Genomic DNA, 18,674 nt, shown 5'->3' on the forward strand with positions numbered 1-18,674 from the left:
GGAAGTATAGATATTTTAGCAAGGTGAGGTGGAAGGATAGCGGGGATTACGGGAGTGATAGTTATAGAATAATGTACAGTGGTGGGGATAAGAGCCAACGAGGGGTTGCCATAATATTGAATACACAGGTAGGAAGAAGCTAGTCGACATAGAACAAGTAATGGACAGAATATTACTAGTAGAGATAAAGGTGGAACCGACGAACTTGGTCATTGTTCAGGTATACATGCCACCAAGCAACCATAAGGAGGAAGAGGTCGATATGATATATGATCAGTTAGAGAACATAATCGCGTGTGCTCCTGCTGGGAAACATTTGATAGTGATGGGGGATCAGAATGTGACGATATGCTAAGGAAGAGATGGTGATGAGGTGGGGGACTACAGTTTAGGCTAGAGGAATGACCGTGGGGAGAAAGCGATTGAGTTCTGCTGGAGACAGGGGTTAGTCATCACCTACACTTGATTTAGACGCCATAAAAGGTGAAGGTATTCATGCATGGAAAATTCCAGGTGACTCTGAAAGGTATCAGTTAGATTATATACTGGATAGGCACAGGTTTAGGAACAGTGTGATCAATTGGCTTCCTGGGAGTTGATGTGGACTTTGACCACAATTTAGTTGTAATGAAATGTGGCATCCATTTCAAAAAGATAAGTTAAGGGCGGCGGGTTAGGAAATGGAATGTAGAAGCATTAACTGGATTGTCAAGGAAGGAGTGTCAGCAGGCCGTAGAGAAAATCATGGATGAGAGCAAAGAGCTGAGTACTATCGAGGCAAAATGGGAAAAGATCAAGAAGGGATATCGAAAGCCAACTAGAGCAAAAACTAGGGCAAAAACTAGAGCAGGGAGAACAGTTTATGTATCTCGGAAGTGTTTTTGGCCAACATGATCAAAGTAGTAGGGGTGTAAGGAGAAGAATTTCACTTGGCAAAGTGACTGTTTGATTGTAATTTTTGAAAAATTGATGACAGGGACATTGAGTAAGGATGTTAAGAAAACACTTGTCAAAACTTTGAAATGGAGTGTAGTTATTACGGTGCGAAAACGTGGTCACTGAAGCAGGAAGAAGACTTAGATTGGAGGCTTTAGAAATGTGGGTTTGGAGAAGGATGGAGAAGGTTCAATGAACCGAAAGGAAAACAAATGAGGAAGTACTTAGTATGGTGGGCAAGAAGAGAGGTTTGTTGGAAGAAATCCTAAGGAGGCAGGAAAAATGGATGAAGGGCATATTGATCAGCAGTGGGATGTTGAAGAATGTAATAGAACAGGGAATGTTAGGCAAACGAGGAAAGGGCAGGAACATGATAGGGATGTTGGATGGGATGAAGGGAAGAAGGAAGTACTCGAGAGATGAAGAGGGACCTGATGTAGAGTAGGTTGCTGGATTGTGTTTTGTTAGGAGTAACAAAATATTTACTTGATAGTTGTGTCCATCCAAAACCTTCCTTAACTTAGATTACTATTTGTCATGTATATAGCAAATTGTTCAAATGATGAGATGATGGTAGATCAAATATCACTGCTGTATTTTTATCTAGAAAATACATTTTGTAGCTCCTCCACATGTTTGTTTACTAATAGTGAATAGTTATAGCGGTCTTTGTAACATTTTTTTTAGCATCAGATGTGATACTACACCATCCTGGATCCAGTGATTATCTCACTGGATACTGCCAGTCTTAGTTGGTGGATTTATGTTTTGTGCAACAATGGGTACTTAATATCACCAAAATAATGGGTTAGGTGAATGTCTTGATTGTTTATTAGCCAACTAATATTATTAGTAATCAAAAGGCATTTTTGCATATTTTTTATTTCAATTTTAATTGTATTATAATGCTGAACCTATTTATTCTATAATTAATGAAAATAATTTATCACCATTTCAATTAGCCTGCAATTAATTGTATTTACAGCATAGATATGTATGTAGAAGATAAAGTTTCACACCTGGGCCCTATACCAGTAGTGGTGAGTCCTTCAATGACTGTGGGAGAGCTAAAGGCACGTGTTGAGCAAGACTTTGAAATCCCTACTGGTGTGCAACGCTGGATAATTGGACGAAGGCTTGCTTCCAATGATGAATTAACTCTGCTGCAGCATGATGTGACAAGTAATGGCACACCAGTCTTCCTTTATCTGGTTGCACCAGCTGGTAAGCATGTTGTTTTACTGTCCAACTTCGTGGTCTTAATTTTGATTGTGCCATATTATAAAGGTTGTGGTTAGATTCACTTGATGCTTCATATTAATTAAATTAATCAATTAATTAATGAAAGGAATGAAGCTTTTATTTTTGCAAAAGAGTAATTATATATGTTTGTGGAGTTGTTTTTTTCTGATTTTGTTAAAAATATTGTGTTGTACTTATTTCAGATTTAGAAGCAAGTGCTTCTGGAAATGCTTCATCTAAGGAGAGTAGATCCAGTAAAGTCTCTGAAAAGGGTGAAGAAAGTGACCATGTTGAAGTGGATGGGATGAAAGAGGAAGTATTGCCAGCTCCGACGGCTCCAGAGGAAAGAATAATTGCACGCCCCTTAGATGACATGCCCAGAGGTAGAGGCTGGTACTATAACTTTGAGGAAGATCGATACAGCTATTGCTCAGACAGCGACTCAGACCCAGAAGAAGTTGAGCAACCTATGTGAGTTGTTTACACTTCTTAAACTATTTATATTTGAAATAGTGTTCAGTAAATTATCTGTTTTGATGACATCTGAAAACAGATATGTTTCATCTTCATGGGCCCGTGAATTCTGCCTTTTAGAAATTATTTCGCCTCAGAATGTGTTCAATTAGTTTCCCTCATCTTGTTTGTTGCTGAATCTTCCCTATATTTCTTTCCTCAAATGGTCTTTGAAAGATATCTCAATTATTGAATTTTTGGATCTATTTTATTTTCTTCATTCTTCTGCACCTCTGCCTCTATTTCCATTGCTTCTCATCTGATTTTCTCTGGTGTGGCAATTATCCTTCTGTCATAACGTTAGAAAAGTTAACTATATGTACTGGCATTGTAAACCATTTCCTGATGATGAGGTCGATACTGCTTCTAGCTAATAGTTATTTTTACTGATAGATTGCCCTCATTTATTGGGCTATTGTAAGGAATGCAGAGACTGGCTTAAGTGCCTGCTTCTTATGGCTTTCTTGGTGTGGAAACTTTTCTTGTCCTCAGTCATACCTTTTGCAGCAGCATCATGATGATTCCTCAATACCCTTACAGTTCCGACTTGGCACCAGCAGACTATTTCCTATTCTCAAAAGTGCCTCAAAGGCTACCACCATGGGATCCTAAGTGCCGTCAAAGAAGCTTGCATGCATACCCTTAAGAACCTTCCAGAATCCACCTACCAGGGAGCCTTTGAGTCATAGAAAAGCTACTGAAAAATGTGTCAACACTTAAGGGATATACTTTGAAGAATTTTAAGGAATTGTTGTGCTATCTGAAAGAAATCTATTTTCCCCTGAAAATTTTCCCGATACTTTTCATAAAAACCATTTTGTGAGTGCATAAACAGCAAAGTTATAGTCAAGCCTGAGAAAATAATGAAAAGAATTTAAACTTGTAGGACCAGTTCATAGTTCTTTGTGATTCATGATAAATTCCTTGTCTTTCAGGCAACCAATTCAGGTTGAACAAAATCTGGCAAGAAGGGAGGCCCAGGTTGAGACAACTGGCCATCCAGTTTACAATCCACAAGATGGTGTGAGACTGATTACAGCAGATGAAGAGAGTGAGGAAGAGGCTGAGGAATATGAGGAGGAAGAAGAGGTAGAAGAGACTGAAGAAGTAGAGGTGGAAGTGGAAGAGGAAGAAGAAGAGGAGGAGGAGGAAGATGATGAAGAAGAAGAAGAGGAAGAAGATGATGAAGAAATTGAAGGTGCAGCAGGGTTAGACCCAAGTGGCTCAAATGTTAAGCAGCAAGTTTCAAAACAATCAGAGCAATCATTGGTGGAAAAAACTGGAACACTTCAATTAGGTACTGTTCATAAGAATTTGAAAATTACGTATTTTTTAGGTTTTTTTTTATGACTGATGTACACTGCTTGAAGCAATACTCCGAAGAAACTTGTTTTATTTTATTTTAAACTTGTCATATTCGTGTTCACGAGAGCCATTATTTTCCTATGACAATATAATTGGATATTGTGATGTAATTGACTTTCAAGATTACCTAATATATTTACTGTTCACATGTTTACCAGTTTAAATATACTTTATTGCATTAAAAAATTACTAGACTTACTTGTAATGTAGAAAATTATCATATATGTATCTGGAGTTGGCCAATCTCTATTTTCTCCCCAGCATCTTTTTAGTTGATAAGTGACCGTTGAAGCTGATGAAGCACATGATTGAAGCTAAATTAGTAATGTTTTTATTTTATCTAGGATGGAAATGCCCCTTATGTACTTTGGTGAACCCACCAACCAGACCTGGCTGTGCTGCCTGTGCCTCTGAGAGACCTCCCAATTACCGTCCACCATCAGAATACAAAGCAGGCAAAGCAGAAGCTGAAAGGCTGGAAAAAGAAAGAAAACAAATGGTTAGTATTTTTATAAAGTTTTTGTTTTTTTTTAAAATATAATATCTCTAAAATCCTTATTTCCAATTGATACATACAGGATATTTAGAATAAATACATTTCCTGTGCATCACAAATTCAAAGGAGTAATTAAAATGCCATAAGAGTTGCTTTAAAGTATTCACCTGTTGATGTGTACACAAAGACAAGAATTTCGCTGTGTAATAATAATTACTTTGAATGGGATTCAAACAGGGGCCCTTGGCATTGAGCTAAGAAGTTGAGTGTGTAAGAGGACACCTCAGTAGCTTAATTCAATTGGTGAAGGCACTCAAATGAAAGCAATTCCTGGTCAAGGTTAGTTATTATTACACTATGAAATTCTCACGCATATGTAGCTCATTCTTTAGAAGGTTCACGTCTTCCATTTCTTGGGAAACCTATCCAAAGGATAATTTCGAGTCTCTGTATTCAAATTATAATAGAGGATGTTCTATGCCAAAAGTTTGTGCACTGTCTTACATTTATTTATACAAATCTTATGAGACATGAATAAAAATAATGGAATTATTACTAGTATTAATACTACCAGGACTACAATACTAATAAAATTGTATATTGATGAAATATGTGCTCTCATAGTGTTACTAGTGGCTAAAGTAATTTTAATTAAATGATTTAGGATCCAGAAGAAGCTAAAAAACAGGAAGAGGAGGAAAAAAGACGTGATTATGAACGACTTCTAACCTTGGAACGTTCGGAACTTGTGCCAAATGCTGAGGATTTTGCATGTCCAGTTTGCTTTGTGGATGTGGTTGATAATGAGGGAGTAACTTTGCGAGACTGCCTTCACTCATTTTGTCGGTAAGAAATATCTTTTTCATCCATGCCTCTAAATTTTATAAAAAGTAGAATTGCATATATATATTGCAGGAAAATATAGAATTAATGCCTGACAGGTATGTTTCACAAGCTCTTGTCTTGATGACAATGCTGGCAGAAATTGGCCCCAGCACTTTGCTTAAGCATTAAATTAGTTGTTTGAATATGGCTCTAGTATTTAAACTAAATCTGATTTTGTTCAAATAAAAGGATTTGATAGCAGACTTATGGAAAGCAATTCAAAATTATCCATTCCTTATGCAATTCAAAATTTTCATGTAATTACGTTAAAGATTACCAAGGTTTTTTTTAGGCTTTTAGCCAGTAGTTTGAACTGTGTAGAAGTAATACATATAATGTTTAATGTTAGTATTTGCTAAACTAACTGCTGCAAGTAAAGAAATTTTAGGAAATGTTAACTTTTGATTCTAATGACTACAAGATGTATAAGTAATGAGGGTGTTATGTATATTTTCATTTTCTACATTTGAGTGCATATTTTTCTGTAAAACCTGGACCAGGATTTTTATTTGTATTTTGCTTTTGGTATAAAAGTAGTTAGTTTTCTGCAAAAAGCTTTTCTTATTGACTGCCAGTAAGAAAAGCAAGTCCGAATGCATGATCGTATAATAGTCAGTACTGTACATACTAAGGGATATATTGGGGACAGCATGTTTAAATACCATATTTTCTGGCCCATAAGACCTACCCTGATTTCTAAGGTTAGAATTTTTGAAAAATATTTGGATCAGACTGAAAAGGATCCAAGTATTTTGATGTTAACACCTAATATTTAAAAAATTGAATTATTACATTAAAAAATTAGCAGCTACACACATGTCAATGTTTGTTCATCGTAGAATCCCAGAAATTCAACATCACTGGGTCAAATGCCTTTTAGCTGCCTTGTTTCCATGTTCCTCAACGTAATTCTCAAATTCAAATTTAAATGCTCTATGACAATCTTCTCTCTTTAAATCTCATGAGGTTTTTATCATTTTAACTTTTAATGCAACACTTAGTTTCTGTTCTTATTTGATATTATCAAAATTTGTATTAAAAGCAACCATTTTCTCTGCCTATATGCCACTTTCATACTGCTTAAAGTTGAATGCCTGTAGAGTCTTTGAGCTTATTGGGAGAGGTTCGACGTACGAGGGTCATCCGGAAAGTAGTACCCGTTCGTGAAATAAAGACACAAAAGTAAATATTAACAAACATAAAAAATTTTATTTGAAAGAGGATACTTTAAACTACTTCTCAACATAATCTCCAAGCAAATTAAGGCATTTGTCATAACGTGTGACAAGTTTCTGTATTCCTGCTGCATAGTCCTTCGCCGCCAGCTCATTGAGATACGCGAGGGACCCATCTTGCACAAATTTTTGCATAATGCAGATGGTGTTTAACAATTTCATGAACAATTGTTCGAGAAACATTGGGAAAATGCTCACAGATGTCATCAATTGTGACGCGCCGATCGTTCCTCACGAATTCGTCAACTGAGCTCACCAGTTGGTCTGTAATGACAGACGGTCTCCCCGAACGCTCATCGTCGTGTGTGTTCCCCCTCCCCATGTTGAAGTTGCGACACCACCGCCGAACAGACGACTCGTCCATTACATTGTCTCCATACACCTCCTTTAATTGGCGATGAATATCACATGGGCGAACGTTTCTTGCATTGAGGAATTTAATCACTGCCCTCACTTCACAACTGGCGGCGTTCTCAATTTTTTTAAACATTGTAAACAATCACAGAAACAACACAGGCAATGCTAGCGTCACGCAACTTGGCTCAGAGAAGGCAGACAAGCCACTGAAGCTATCTGACCTCGTCCAGCGGCTACTCGCGTCGTCAGCACTTCATGCGGCACGAACGGGTACTACTTTCCGGATGACCCTCGTATACATGCATTTGCAGAGGGGTGACATCAACATAACCCAACGAATGTTGTTTCGTTGTAGCTCTACATGTGTTTTAAAATTAAATGCAGTGCATTGTATAAATTTGCTATTTATTTGGGAATACAGTGGAACCTCATAATACAAGCATAATCTGTTCCACGATCTTTCTTGTAAATTGAAACACTCGTTTAGTGCAACAACTTTTTGCATATTAATTAATGTAAATACGTTAATGCATTCCATTCCAAAAAAATAAATTATGTACAAGGTTTATTCATAGAAAATTATGTGTACAATGTTTAGAATTGTGGCTCACGTTCACCTTTTCTTCTATGGTGGAATAAAGTAACCAGGAATGTGAACTTGATTTACAAAAGCAAAAAAAGAATCAAAATAAATTATTAATTATTTATGATACTTACCTAATTTTTTTTTACAAGAGAGCTGTCTAGAAATATTTGTTTTTTCCGACGCTTCAAAATTTGATAAAATTACAATTCAGAATGATCGTTAAATAAATTTACTGCACACATCACCTATTCCTTATTATGGCGATGCCTCGTATGCATGGTATAATGCAAAAGTTTCCCATGACCTTCACATCTCATTTAGCCTACTGTTTTGGACTTAACACTTCTTGAAGGCTTGTGGAATTAAATTACATGCAATGGATTCCAAGTCCAGCTCGAAGTACTCGAGTACTGTTGGTTGGTGTACAACCATTTCTCAATTACACTTTTGAACCTTATGCTGCTTCTTGGCAGTAGACCTTACTTGGAATATGTTGGAATAATTTTATAGGAAAGTTGTTGTAATGATAGTAGGTCTTAGACTGCCTGCACTGGTTGATATCAAGATATCGACCATAGATTGCTAGAGATAATTATATTGGTATCAACCACTACCAAATGATGCCATGCTTGGAACCAATAAGAATTATGCATAGTATGATTTTTCATCTCTGATATAAAGCTGAACTGAAACTATATTATGTATCTGAAAGCTGAAAAATTATATTCCAGCATTATTCGGGGATCGAGATGGTGCGGTGGCTATCGTACTAGCTTCCTATCCTAAGGGCCCAGGTTCAAATCCTGGCGGTGTTGAATATTTTTCAGTGGTATCTCGATCCCTGCTTGAGGTGCTTTGTGGAGGGCACTTTGAGTGAGTACACCATCCGTCAGATGGGACATTAAACTGTGGACCCCTTGGCGCCTTTCGTTAAGAGAAGGCTAATGCCGTCGTTGGGTTTCTCTCCGCCCTTCATCCTTTCCTGTCCATCCCCTATGGTGCAAATGACCTTTGATGTCGGTTGCCTCCCCTAAATACTAACTAACTCCAGCATCATTCAATATTTTATTTAATATTCAAGGCCAGATAAGATATTCAAGTTCAATATTCAAAATCAAAAGGTGTAATTCGACCAATATCTTGACATTGCTATGTATGTTTTATTATGAATTTAATTTGCTGTTAATTGTTAAAGTTAAATCTTACCTCTTTTTTACATGTATACTCAGTCCTTGTCTAGTCAACACAATTCAATTCAGTGAGGAAGCAGAAGTTAAGTGTCCATATCGTGATGATGACTATGCCTGTGATAGCACCCTTCAGGATAGGGAGATTCGTGCAGTAAGTGTCTTTAAATAAGTATAAAATATTTTTGTTTGCATAATATGTGGAAAAAAATGCTTCTCTATTCTAGACTATATGTTAGATATATATTCATATCTATCTACTGTGGCAGTAATAATGAGAGGATACATTTAGTTGCCACTTGATAAATCATTGCATGAAAACTTTAAAAAGCATATATTTTATCAATGCTTATAAATGGAGTGTAATGTTGGTAATTAATAAGATCATTTCCAGTTGAGATTCATGTGAAATATCATTTTATAACTGAATTAAGTAAAATACTAATTTTTGTGCAATAGTTTTCTTTCTTTTACATTTTGAAGTTTAAAAACATTGAGATTGAATCTCTGTCTGTGATTCAGTTTTTCTTCCGACCATACATTTATTTGAATTATAATTTTTAAGTTACTGTTGCGGCATCTCCCACTCTTTCTTTGAAATTTGAATGATAATGTTTTTCATTTTAGTTGGTTCCAGCAGAGGTTTATGAGCAGCTGTTGGCTCGCTCAATGGCTCTTGCAGAAAAGAGAATGGGAGCCCAAGCATTTCACTGTAAAACTCCTGACTGCAAAGGGTGGTGCGTCCTTGAGGACAATATTAATGTATTTCCTTGCCCTGTGTGCAGGAGGACCAATTGCCTCACATGTCAGGTAATATGAATATTTTAATTGTGTAACATTTTCTGTATTTTGTTAAACAACCCAGTAAATTTTAAACCAGGGAAAATATTTGGAAATACAGGGTACTTTTTCAGTTTGGAAGAATTGGGAAATATTAAAAATAGGCATCAGGACAAGTCACTTTTCCCACACTCTTTACTCCTTATTTGTGTTTTTTTTTTAATTTCTCCAAGCCTAATATGTTCACATTTTTAATGAAAAGAAACTTCATAGAATTGATAGTTAACATTTTTGCTGCTGTATTCTTTATGACTACTGGAAACATATGAAATCTGGCCACACTCAATAAGGGTAAAGTAGATGACTATCGTATTTACTTTTAGTGTTCAATTTCAACATATACCTCGGATGTTTATGAGCATCTAAAACATGTTTTTGTATTTTTAATTTATGTAAATTTTTAGGTAGAATGTGTGGTGCATTCCATGACTATGTCCCAAAGTATCTACCCTATAGGCCTTCTTTGACAAGTTGACTAAGCTCTGTGTTATATGATTCCAAGTTGAGCGCAAAGCTGTCACTTGCCTGTCGATCGCCTCCCATAAAAACTTCTCCTATTTGAGGATGAATATGTATACATTGTAGAATGTTGAATGGAAGGGCATGCAGTAGCATAGGTATATTTAGTTTAACCAGTGCTTAAAATGACTTAGTCCTGTGATATGGACATTTATGTGTCTCGGAGGGAGCTAGCAAGGGGGACAATCCACCCTCAACAAGCACCTACATTTGACGCTGCACCATGAACATTAGAGTATGCTGTTCTGAATTTGAAAAAGGAGTTTACTTAGGCTGTCTATCCTTCGAAACAGACATGATATCATTATTATAATTGTAGCTCTTCGAATGAGTAGTAAAGAATATATTTTCCTGGATTAATGAAAATGATTGTCACTAAGAAGTTAGCCACAAATATGCACAATGCAGCCCACCAGAGGTATTATTTTCAAAATATTTACTGCACGATTGAGTTATCATTGTATTTAATTTTGTTTTTATTTTCTTCCTATTTTTAAATAGACATTAGTCTATTATTTGAGATTCCAGTCTTTTGATAATTTTTCTGTCATTTTGTGGGCGAAGCAAATATACTCAGTGTGTCTATTCTCTCTGAAGCCTATAAAATGCTTAATTTATAGCAATAGTGAGTAAGTGGTATCTCTTACCCTTACCATAGGGGAAAGAGCATTCCAAAAAACCTAAGAATGTCATGTTCTCTTTTTCTCCATACCAATCATTTGCTGCTCTACCTGCGATTTATCTTCACTTCATTCTCTGTTGTGGGTGGATTTCTTTTTTAAAAACTAGTTTTAATGGATGCATTATTACAAACAGTCCATGTAGATTATATAATTGCTTAAATAATATTCTACATAATCCCTCTCTTTCAATATTATTTGTTTCATTTTTGGCATATCTCAGAATGAATCCATTATTCAGTATAGGTTGAAACGAGCTACCATACTTGCTATTATTGATCGAATGCTTTCCTGTATATGTTGTTTTTCAGACAACTTTTAATTAATATTAGGAAAACGCTACTACTTTTCCTTTTATTCTCTAATTCCGTATTGTCTTTGCTATTATGTACTGGCATTGTGCTATTGTTATTAGAGGCATGTGCCACATTTATAATAAAGAATAATTTTTATTATAAATTATGTTAAACAGTAAAAAAAATCTACTATTTTGGCTGAATGGGAATATTATTTTTGGAGGGATTTCAATCGCCAAAGAAAGTTATAATACTATCATATCCTTCCATAAATAATAAATTCGGTAAAGTATATGATTGTATTTTACATGGACATGTATACCTGCAGACTTATGTACATTACAGCAACTTAAACATTCAAATTTTTTTATATACAGGCAATTCATGATGGTGTCAATTGTAAGCAGTACCAAGAGGGTTTAAACAAGGATTCAGAAACAAATGTAGATGCAAAAAGGACAAAGGACATGCTTGAGGTGAGTTTCACTTTTATGGTTTATGTACATATAGAGATTTGCCTATTAATGTATGACTTAGTTAAAAGCTTGCCTAGGTAGTTGATGCAATTAGTGACATGAAATACATGATGGGAGACTCAAAAAAACCAGAATTTTTTAATTAATATAATTTTTCATGTATAATATTCATCTATACCTGTCTTCTTCATAGTATTCCCCATCTGAATCAAACTACTTGCTCCAATTTTGTTCCATTGCTGGGGCTATTCTAGAGTTATTTACTCAGAATGTGCATTATCAATGTGCATTCTGGTTGAAGAACATGATTGGGGTAGCCACCAGTCTCCTTTGCCCTGCACTTCCATCTGTTCTTGCTGCACACTCTTGCACAATCTTCTCATGATGAAAATTTTGGGTCACTGAGTGCTCAGGAGGGACACATTCTTGGAGCATACTCACCATCATATCAAAGAAACAATTCAAGATTTTCTTAATATTTGACCGGACATGATGAGCTTTCTTGGGTTGTGTTGAAGTTGGGTGTTCCCATTGACTTTACTGTTATTTATGTAAATTCAGGACCACAGCTGTAGTGACGTTAATTAGTGACACTATGGCAGATCTCAAGATACTACTTTTGAAAAAAGTGCTTGCTGTAAAGAACTGTCTCTTTCACATTACTGGCAAAGTTCAGTATGATTGCTGTTCTGTTAGCGTACTCGAGGTACAAATTTGGAAAATTTGCCTCCTCTGAAATTTGGTAAATGGTCTATGCTGATTACCAATGAACTTTGGCAATGTTTTCATTGTTTCTCTTGGCTGACGGGTGGCGAGATCATTGTTTGTCTTTGATTGATTTTTTAAATAACCATTCATAAACTTAATATTTACCTGCAAATTTGTCCTTAAGGGTTTGCTGAGACATAGAAATAGGTTTCAGCTGCAGTTTGCCTTGAAAGAAAACAACATGGCAACCTCTTTGTTCCTTTTGTTCAACCATTACAACATTGCCACACTTGTTTGTAAACTTTGCCAAAAATTTGGCCATATATAATCTTTTCATCTGACTAAAAATATGCTACATGTAAGACTGGTCCTGGAAACTGCACATGAACAACACCTAGGGGCAATATGTGTTACTGCACAGTAAGTGCATGCATACTTCATTTTAATTCTGGTTATTTTTAGGCCCCCCTCATAGGTAGAGATAAATTTGGTTATGCCTCTCTCAGCTTTCTTACAACTCTGAAACTTTTATTCATCCCTGTATAGTGTAGAAACTTGAATGAGGTTATTTCACTTAAAGTATTATTTGCTATTGTTATTGAATGCATGGTTTTCATAATTTGCGTACTGTTTTCAACCTAATATGGAATCTGTATCTATGAACTTCTATTGTACTAATTCTCGGTCTGGCAGTAGAAGTTTCATTTTGAATCTGTATCCTCTGTTATTATCATTAAAAAAATTAATCAAAATTTTGGAAAGAAAATTATATTAGGGTAAACATTAAAACCATTTCTCCTTGTAGTCACTGTTGAATGCATAATAGAATATTATTTTGCTTTCATCACTACTTATTGTTTCTAAGTGTGCTGATTTCATGTGCGTAAAAGAAAATGTAGAATGTGACGTACAAACAACATCATCTCAATCTTAAATAAAAGTTGAATAATAGTATCACTAACCAACCATAGTCATCAACCCAAAGGCTGATTTAATGGGTGAGGTCTTCTTCTTTCATAGCTCAACTAAAACTAGCCCTAATAGCATGTGAAATGTACACATCAGGGTCAGGGGGGCAGTTCCTTTCCCTGTGCTGGGCCACCTATGGTTGCCCAAGAATATCAGGTACCTAAAAAATCACTCAGCTTGGGTGAATCTGAGGGTGCCCTGAGGCTTCCCCGGGATTCGAACCTGGACCCTCCAGTCATTAGACCAGCTCTCTTCCTGCTAAACAACTATGTCTCTAGTGTTACTAAAAGGAATAAATATTTATTATTATTGTATGGTACTGTTCTCCAGGAAGAATTTTGTCTCACATGCACGGTCAAGAGTTCTGGCAAGGGTATAAAATAATGTGACACCAAGGCATGTATAGGAACCCATAAAAATTTTCAACTATTTTTCATCTGGCAAAAAATGCCCTTTGGAGGAGTTTTCTGAATATTGATATTGGGCTCGTTCTGTATTTTACCACTATAAAATACTTGGGTCAGTAAATAAATGTTTATGAAATACTAAATGCTTGATGCACATTGACAAGAAAGGATTATATTATGCGACCTAATAAAACTCAGCAATTTAATGATAAAATCACAAAACAAGTTACCTAATTCTGCTTTTAAAAGTTGATTTCATTCTTTCTCTCCATTTCATTTGCTTACCATCAGTACATATTATAAACAGTAGCATATGGAAATATACCACTCACAGCTTTTTTCTCTGAAGTCACCACTGAAAATAATGGTGCAAATCTTTGCGTTAGTTCACTTTCCTCAGTTATCCCAGCATTTGTTGGAAGGGACCTTGGAAGAAGAGCTCTTTAAGACCCCATCTCTTCTGCCTCCCATGTCAAGCCTAGAGCCTAGAGAAAGGTGCTGGGAAGGAATATGCATCATAGTGGCAGCTCAAGGTCATTGGGCAGTAGCTGTAATACTTAAGCATCCCCCTTCTCTGAACAATGAGTCATGCTCGCTTATTTTCTCATCTTGATACCCCGCAAGAAAGTATTGTTTTCTCTCTCCTTTTGTGATTGGAGTCTTCGAAGGTCTGAGATTTCAAGGGTTTGACAGTGTTAATATTGTGCAATTCCAGGAAAAAGCCTATTAGAAGTTCCAAAAATAAATAGGTGTAGAAGTTATGGTCTTCATTGCTAAATACTAGTTGAATGAGAGAGACTAATGATACAAATTGTGAAGATTTGAAAGCCAGTAAAAAAATATAGTGTACACAGGTGTATGTTAATTGCTTTTTTTAGTAGATTGCAAACTATTTTTTACCACATAGCAATTTGAAATTAGAGATGGCTGTATCAGTGATTTTGCTATTTGTTGGTCATTTTTACATTATAATGCAATGGATGATGTTGCACAATTTTCTCATGTTCCATAATGGCTCAAAAATACTGAAACAAAATATAAATCCATTTCCTTCCATATAAACTTATTATTTCCATCAATGCTCAGATAGGTTTTTTAGATTGCTCCTTTATTTTGTTCCTCAGAAACAGGATGCACATCTGTAATGTGAGGAAGTATGGCAAATGGGTTTATTCTGCATGTCAGTTAACTAAATTTGGCTCATTCCTATGTCAACGCACAATTAATTACACAGAGTAAACATGGATTAAATTATACGAAAAAGTCAGAAATTTCTCAATTTCTGAAAAATATTTGAAAGAACAATAGAAAAGGGCTGAATGTTTTTAAAAAGTCTGGAATTTAAATTAATAATCTATGTAAGTTGGGAATTCCCAGATGGAACAATATTCCTTTTAGTTGTGAGATCAGTTCATGTTTGTCATGAGCCATTGTGCATGCAGAACCTGGCAAAAACTGAAACTATTTCAAAATAGACTTTGGTGAAATTGTTGGCTTGTGAAATGATGAGGAATGAACTACATAGAGGATCAGGTTACTGTGGTGCCTTTTGTACTGGCTTCCCACTTGTAGGACCTGGGTGTGAATCCTAGTGTGACAAATGTTTTCAGAAGTGCCATGTATAGAGCATGTCAAGTGAAGTATGCTGATGTTAAACTGTGGACCCCTTGGCACCTTTTCTAAAGGGTAGGTTAATGCGAACACTTTGTATCTATCTACCCTTTCCTGATTCTTTGAACCTCCGATCTACTCAGTTGCCTGCCTATCCCTAATTATGCAAATTACCTCAGCTGTCTATCCCCCCCTCAGAACAACTATTACTACTACTAGCATCCACATAAAAAATACCTAATAAGTTTTCAAACACTAAAGAGAAATATACTTTATGCTTTCAGGCTTCACTGTGTGGAATTGGTTGATATCCATATTAAATGAGGTTGTAATTTTCCACAGACTTTATTTCATGGTACAGCACGTTTCTCCAACTTACAGCATCATCAGGTACAAGTTACACACACAGCTGTTGAATATATACTCGTCGGACAGAGTAGAAGGGGGAAGTTGAAGGTGGGGAGGAAATCAGGTTTTCTGGGACTCAAAGGCTATGGTCGTGGCTAATTCGGTTAAAGAAAGAAGAGGTGGTGGTGGCTTGCCTATGAGCACGCATTGGGTCTGGTCTGGGTTTATGGGGGGTGGGGGGCTAGGGGCAGATGGCTACTTGGAACCATTGAATTTGTTTACCCTCAAGCAGAGGGGTGGCTGCGTAGGGCCAGGGGGTTTTTGGAAGTGAAAGTCGTTGGTCGAAGAAAGATAAAACGAAATTTAAAAAATGGTGGTTTCTTGGTTATGACATTGCATAGGGTCTGGTCATGGCATAGATGCAACTGAGTATGTTGAACCATTGGATTTGTTTACCCTTGGGGTCAATTTTTTGGAAAGGAGAGGGGAGGAATGGGCACAGCACTTGGCAGACCCCAATACAGTAGTTTGCACTGAGCAATTATGCACCCATCTATATAATAAGTGGATCTCCTTTTTTAATTTTTCATAAATGAGTTAATGTACTTGCTATTTTCAAAAATTCAACTTAAATTCTTTTGTCAATATTATTGACAACCCAAGTAAACCTATATTAGAATTTTTTGTAGAGTTAGTGAAATCTCCCTCCCCAGCACTCCACATTTTGACTTGCTATGGAACTACTCAAACCAAACAACCCAGGTTAACCAATCGCATCTAATATTAAATCTTACTGAACACATTTCTGCATACATCAAATTCCATCACCAACCCTTTGTCTCTTCAATTCCCCGTTAATCATTGACACTTATCAATTCTTAAAAAGACTCCACATTCTCTTACTCCTTCAGTTAATAAACATTTTAATGGCCACGATAGATGTCAGCTTCCTATTTCCTTTTTTTCTCCCTCTCTGAAGGTCTCTTATTACTATTGCATTTTCTTTCCAGACCCCAGGCCTTCAATCTCAGCTGCTTGGGCTCTTTCTTAAAGTTTTTTTCATTTTATGCTGGAAAAATTCCCTTTTTCTTCAAAGATGTATTATTTCGAAAACTCAGAGGAACCTCAATGGACATATGAATTCTCTAATTATTTCAATAGTTTCAGCCTCAACTTTGTGGAAGTTCATTTTAATAAATGAAAAAGAAACACTTTGTTCCAATCCACCACTTTATTACAGGTACGACTAGTTTCGATGCTACGGCGTCATCCTCAGGTACCCGAGGATGACGCCGTAGCATCGAAACTAGTCGTACCTGTAATAAAGTGGTGGATTGGAACAAAGTGTTTCTTTTTCATTTATTAATATGAATTCTCCCTCATACTCTAACCTCGTGGGCCTTCTTTAGTATAAGTTCCTTTCCTCTGTGATTCCAAGACTATTTTTAGGGTCAAATAAACCATATCAGTGACATCTTTTTCTATATGGGCACATGACTCCGATTCCCAGTTAAGTGAAACCTCATCCATCTCATTTGCCTTGACAACCTCTAGCACCAACTTCTTTTATTTTGACCCTTAAATTGCCCTTTCTAAAAACTGATTCCTCAACTTAATTCCTATCAAACCTAGCTGCCATCAAACAGTTTTCCACTTAAAAAGCTGCCACCCACCACTCAATTAAATGTGCCATACATAAATAATTGAGATAAGCAAGTAGTAGGTAATGGACCTGGAGATGATGTTTAGGATACATAACACTTAATTATTAATGAAATAACATGATGCGCCTTGCATGTACCTTCTGTGTGCCCGTATGCAACATGTAATTAATTACATTAGTTGTTCTTTTCTTTAGGAAATTCTTAAGTTAAATATAAATGATATTTAAATAAGTCTAAATCTCTTTATTGCTTATTAATTTTTCATTGAATATGAAATTTATGTGCTTGTTGTGGTTCAATATAATTGTTTAATAATTATATTCATAGAAATTGTGTTATAAACATTATTTATTTCCTAATAATAACACTGCAGATGTGATCTCCTTGAACTTGTGGCTTTATGCTGAACCACTTGTTTCACTGCTACTCAAATGATTTAAGGGTGCTAAATAATTGTGTTCACTTTATCTTGATTAATTTGATGATTAATCATTTAACATCAATTGCCTTAATAGACTTAAATGATTTCACTTGGTGCACAAGCTACTTGATTTGAAACAAAATATTATTGCATTTAACCTTGACTAGTATGCCAGCGTACATGCTTATGAAATGGATAAGCTCAGCCATTTGTTTTTTTCTTTGTACTCAAATTATCAAGTACTGAATAAAAACTTTTTCTATTTTATGTTCTTTTTTCCATACTTACATCATTATTTTATGATTCCTTTTAGAGATTTCTATGAATTACAGTGCTGCACAACATTCACATTATTGATGTACTACATGCAATCTTGAAAATACATAGGTACTACACTCAAGGAATTTAACTGTGGACTATTTATTATTTATGAAAAACAATAGCCAGGACACCAGTTCTAACTCATGTAGTTCACAACAGCATTTGGTATTCTAGTTTTTCTCTCACATGTGTTTTTGCCACCATTTTTTCTTTACTTTGGTTAATATCTTTCTGGCACAGTTGGCACAGCTGGCACATTCTCAGTTGTAATTTTAACATCTTTTGTGATGCTTAAGCGTTCTCTGAAGTAACCATTATGATTTGAATATTATTATAACATGGTGTTTGATGAATCTTATAATCATTAACATCTCTTCATTGTACTTATGTATTTAAACTTACGATGTTAACTCTATCGTAATAACTGGGGATTTGCCTATAATTATATTGTGGTTATCTTTGTAACTATTTAAATCTACATTGCAACAGTGATACTATTCACTTGTTTTGATTGTTGCTGGAACCTTATCAGAAGATAAAATGATCTAATATTTTAAAAATAATAACAAACACATAAGCAAACAGTATGTGATTTGGCATAATTACTCTTTT

At 35.7% G+C, this 18,674-nt stretch overlaps 1 protein-coding gene across 2 annotated transcripts in view; it reads left to right on the forward strand.

The window, feature by feature from the left end:
• LOC139694392 (uncharacterized) overlaps positions 1-18,674 on the forward strand; it is a 39,184-nt gene that overhangs the window by 16,669 nt on the left and 3,841 nt on the right. For both annotated transcript variants that reach the window (XM_071592922.1, XM_071592923.1), the window contains exons 4-11: positions 1,922-2,160; positions 2,382-2,649; positions 3,627-3,988; positions 4,401-4,555; positions 5,217-5,398; positions 8,845-8,956; positions 9,430-9,612; positions 11,515-11,613. In XM_071592922.1, coding sequence (XP_071449023.1) covers positions 1,922-2,160; positions 2,382-2,649; positions 3,627-3,988; positions 4,401-4,555; positions 5,217-5,398; positions 8,845-8,956; positions 9,430-9,612; positions 11,515-11,613 — 1,600 coding nt within the window. The remainder of the gene's footprint in view (positions 1-1,921; positions 2,161-2,381; positions 2,650-3,626; positions 3,989-4,400; positions 4,556-5,216; positions 5,399-8,844; positions 8,957-9,429; positions 9,613-11,514; positions 11,614-18,674) is intronic.

The sequence above is a fragment of the Hetaerina americana genome, unplaced genomic scaffold, assembly GCF_022747635.1.
Source record: "Hetaerina americana unplaced genomic scaffold, ioHetAmer1.1.p SCAF_5, whole genome shotgun sequence".
NCBI classification, from domain to species: domain Eukaryota; kingdom Metazoa; phylum Arthropoda; class Insecta; order Odonata; family Calopterygidae; genus Hetaerina; species Hetaerina americana.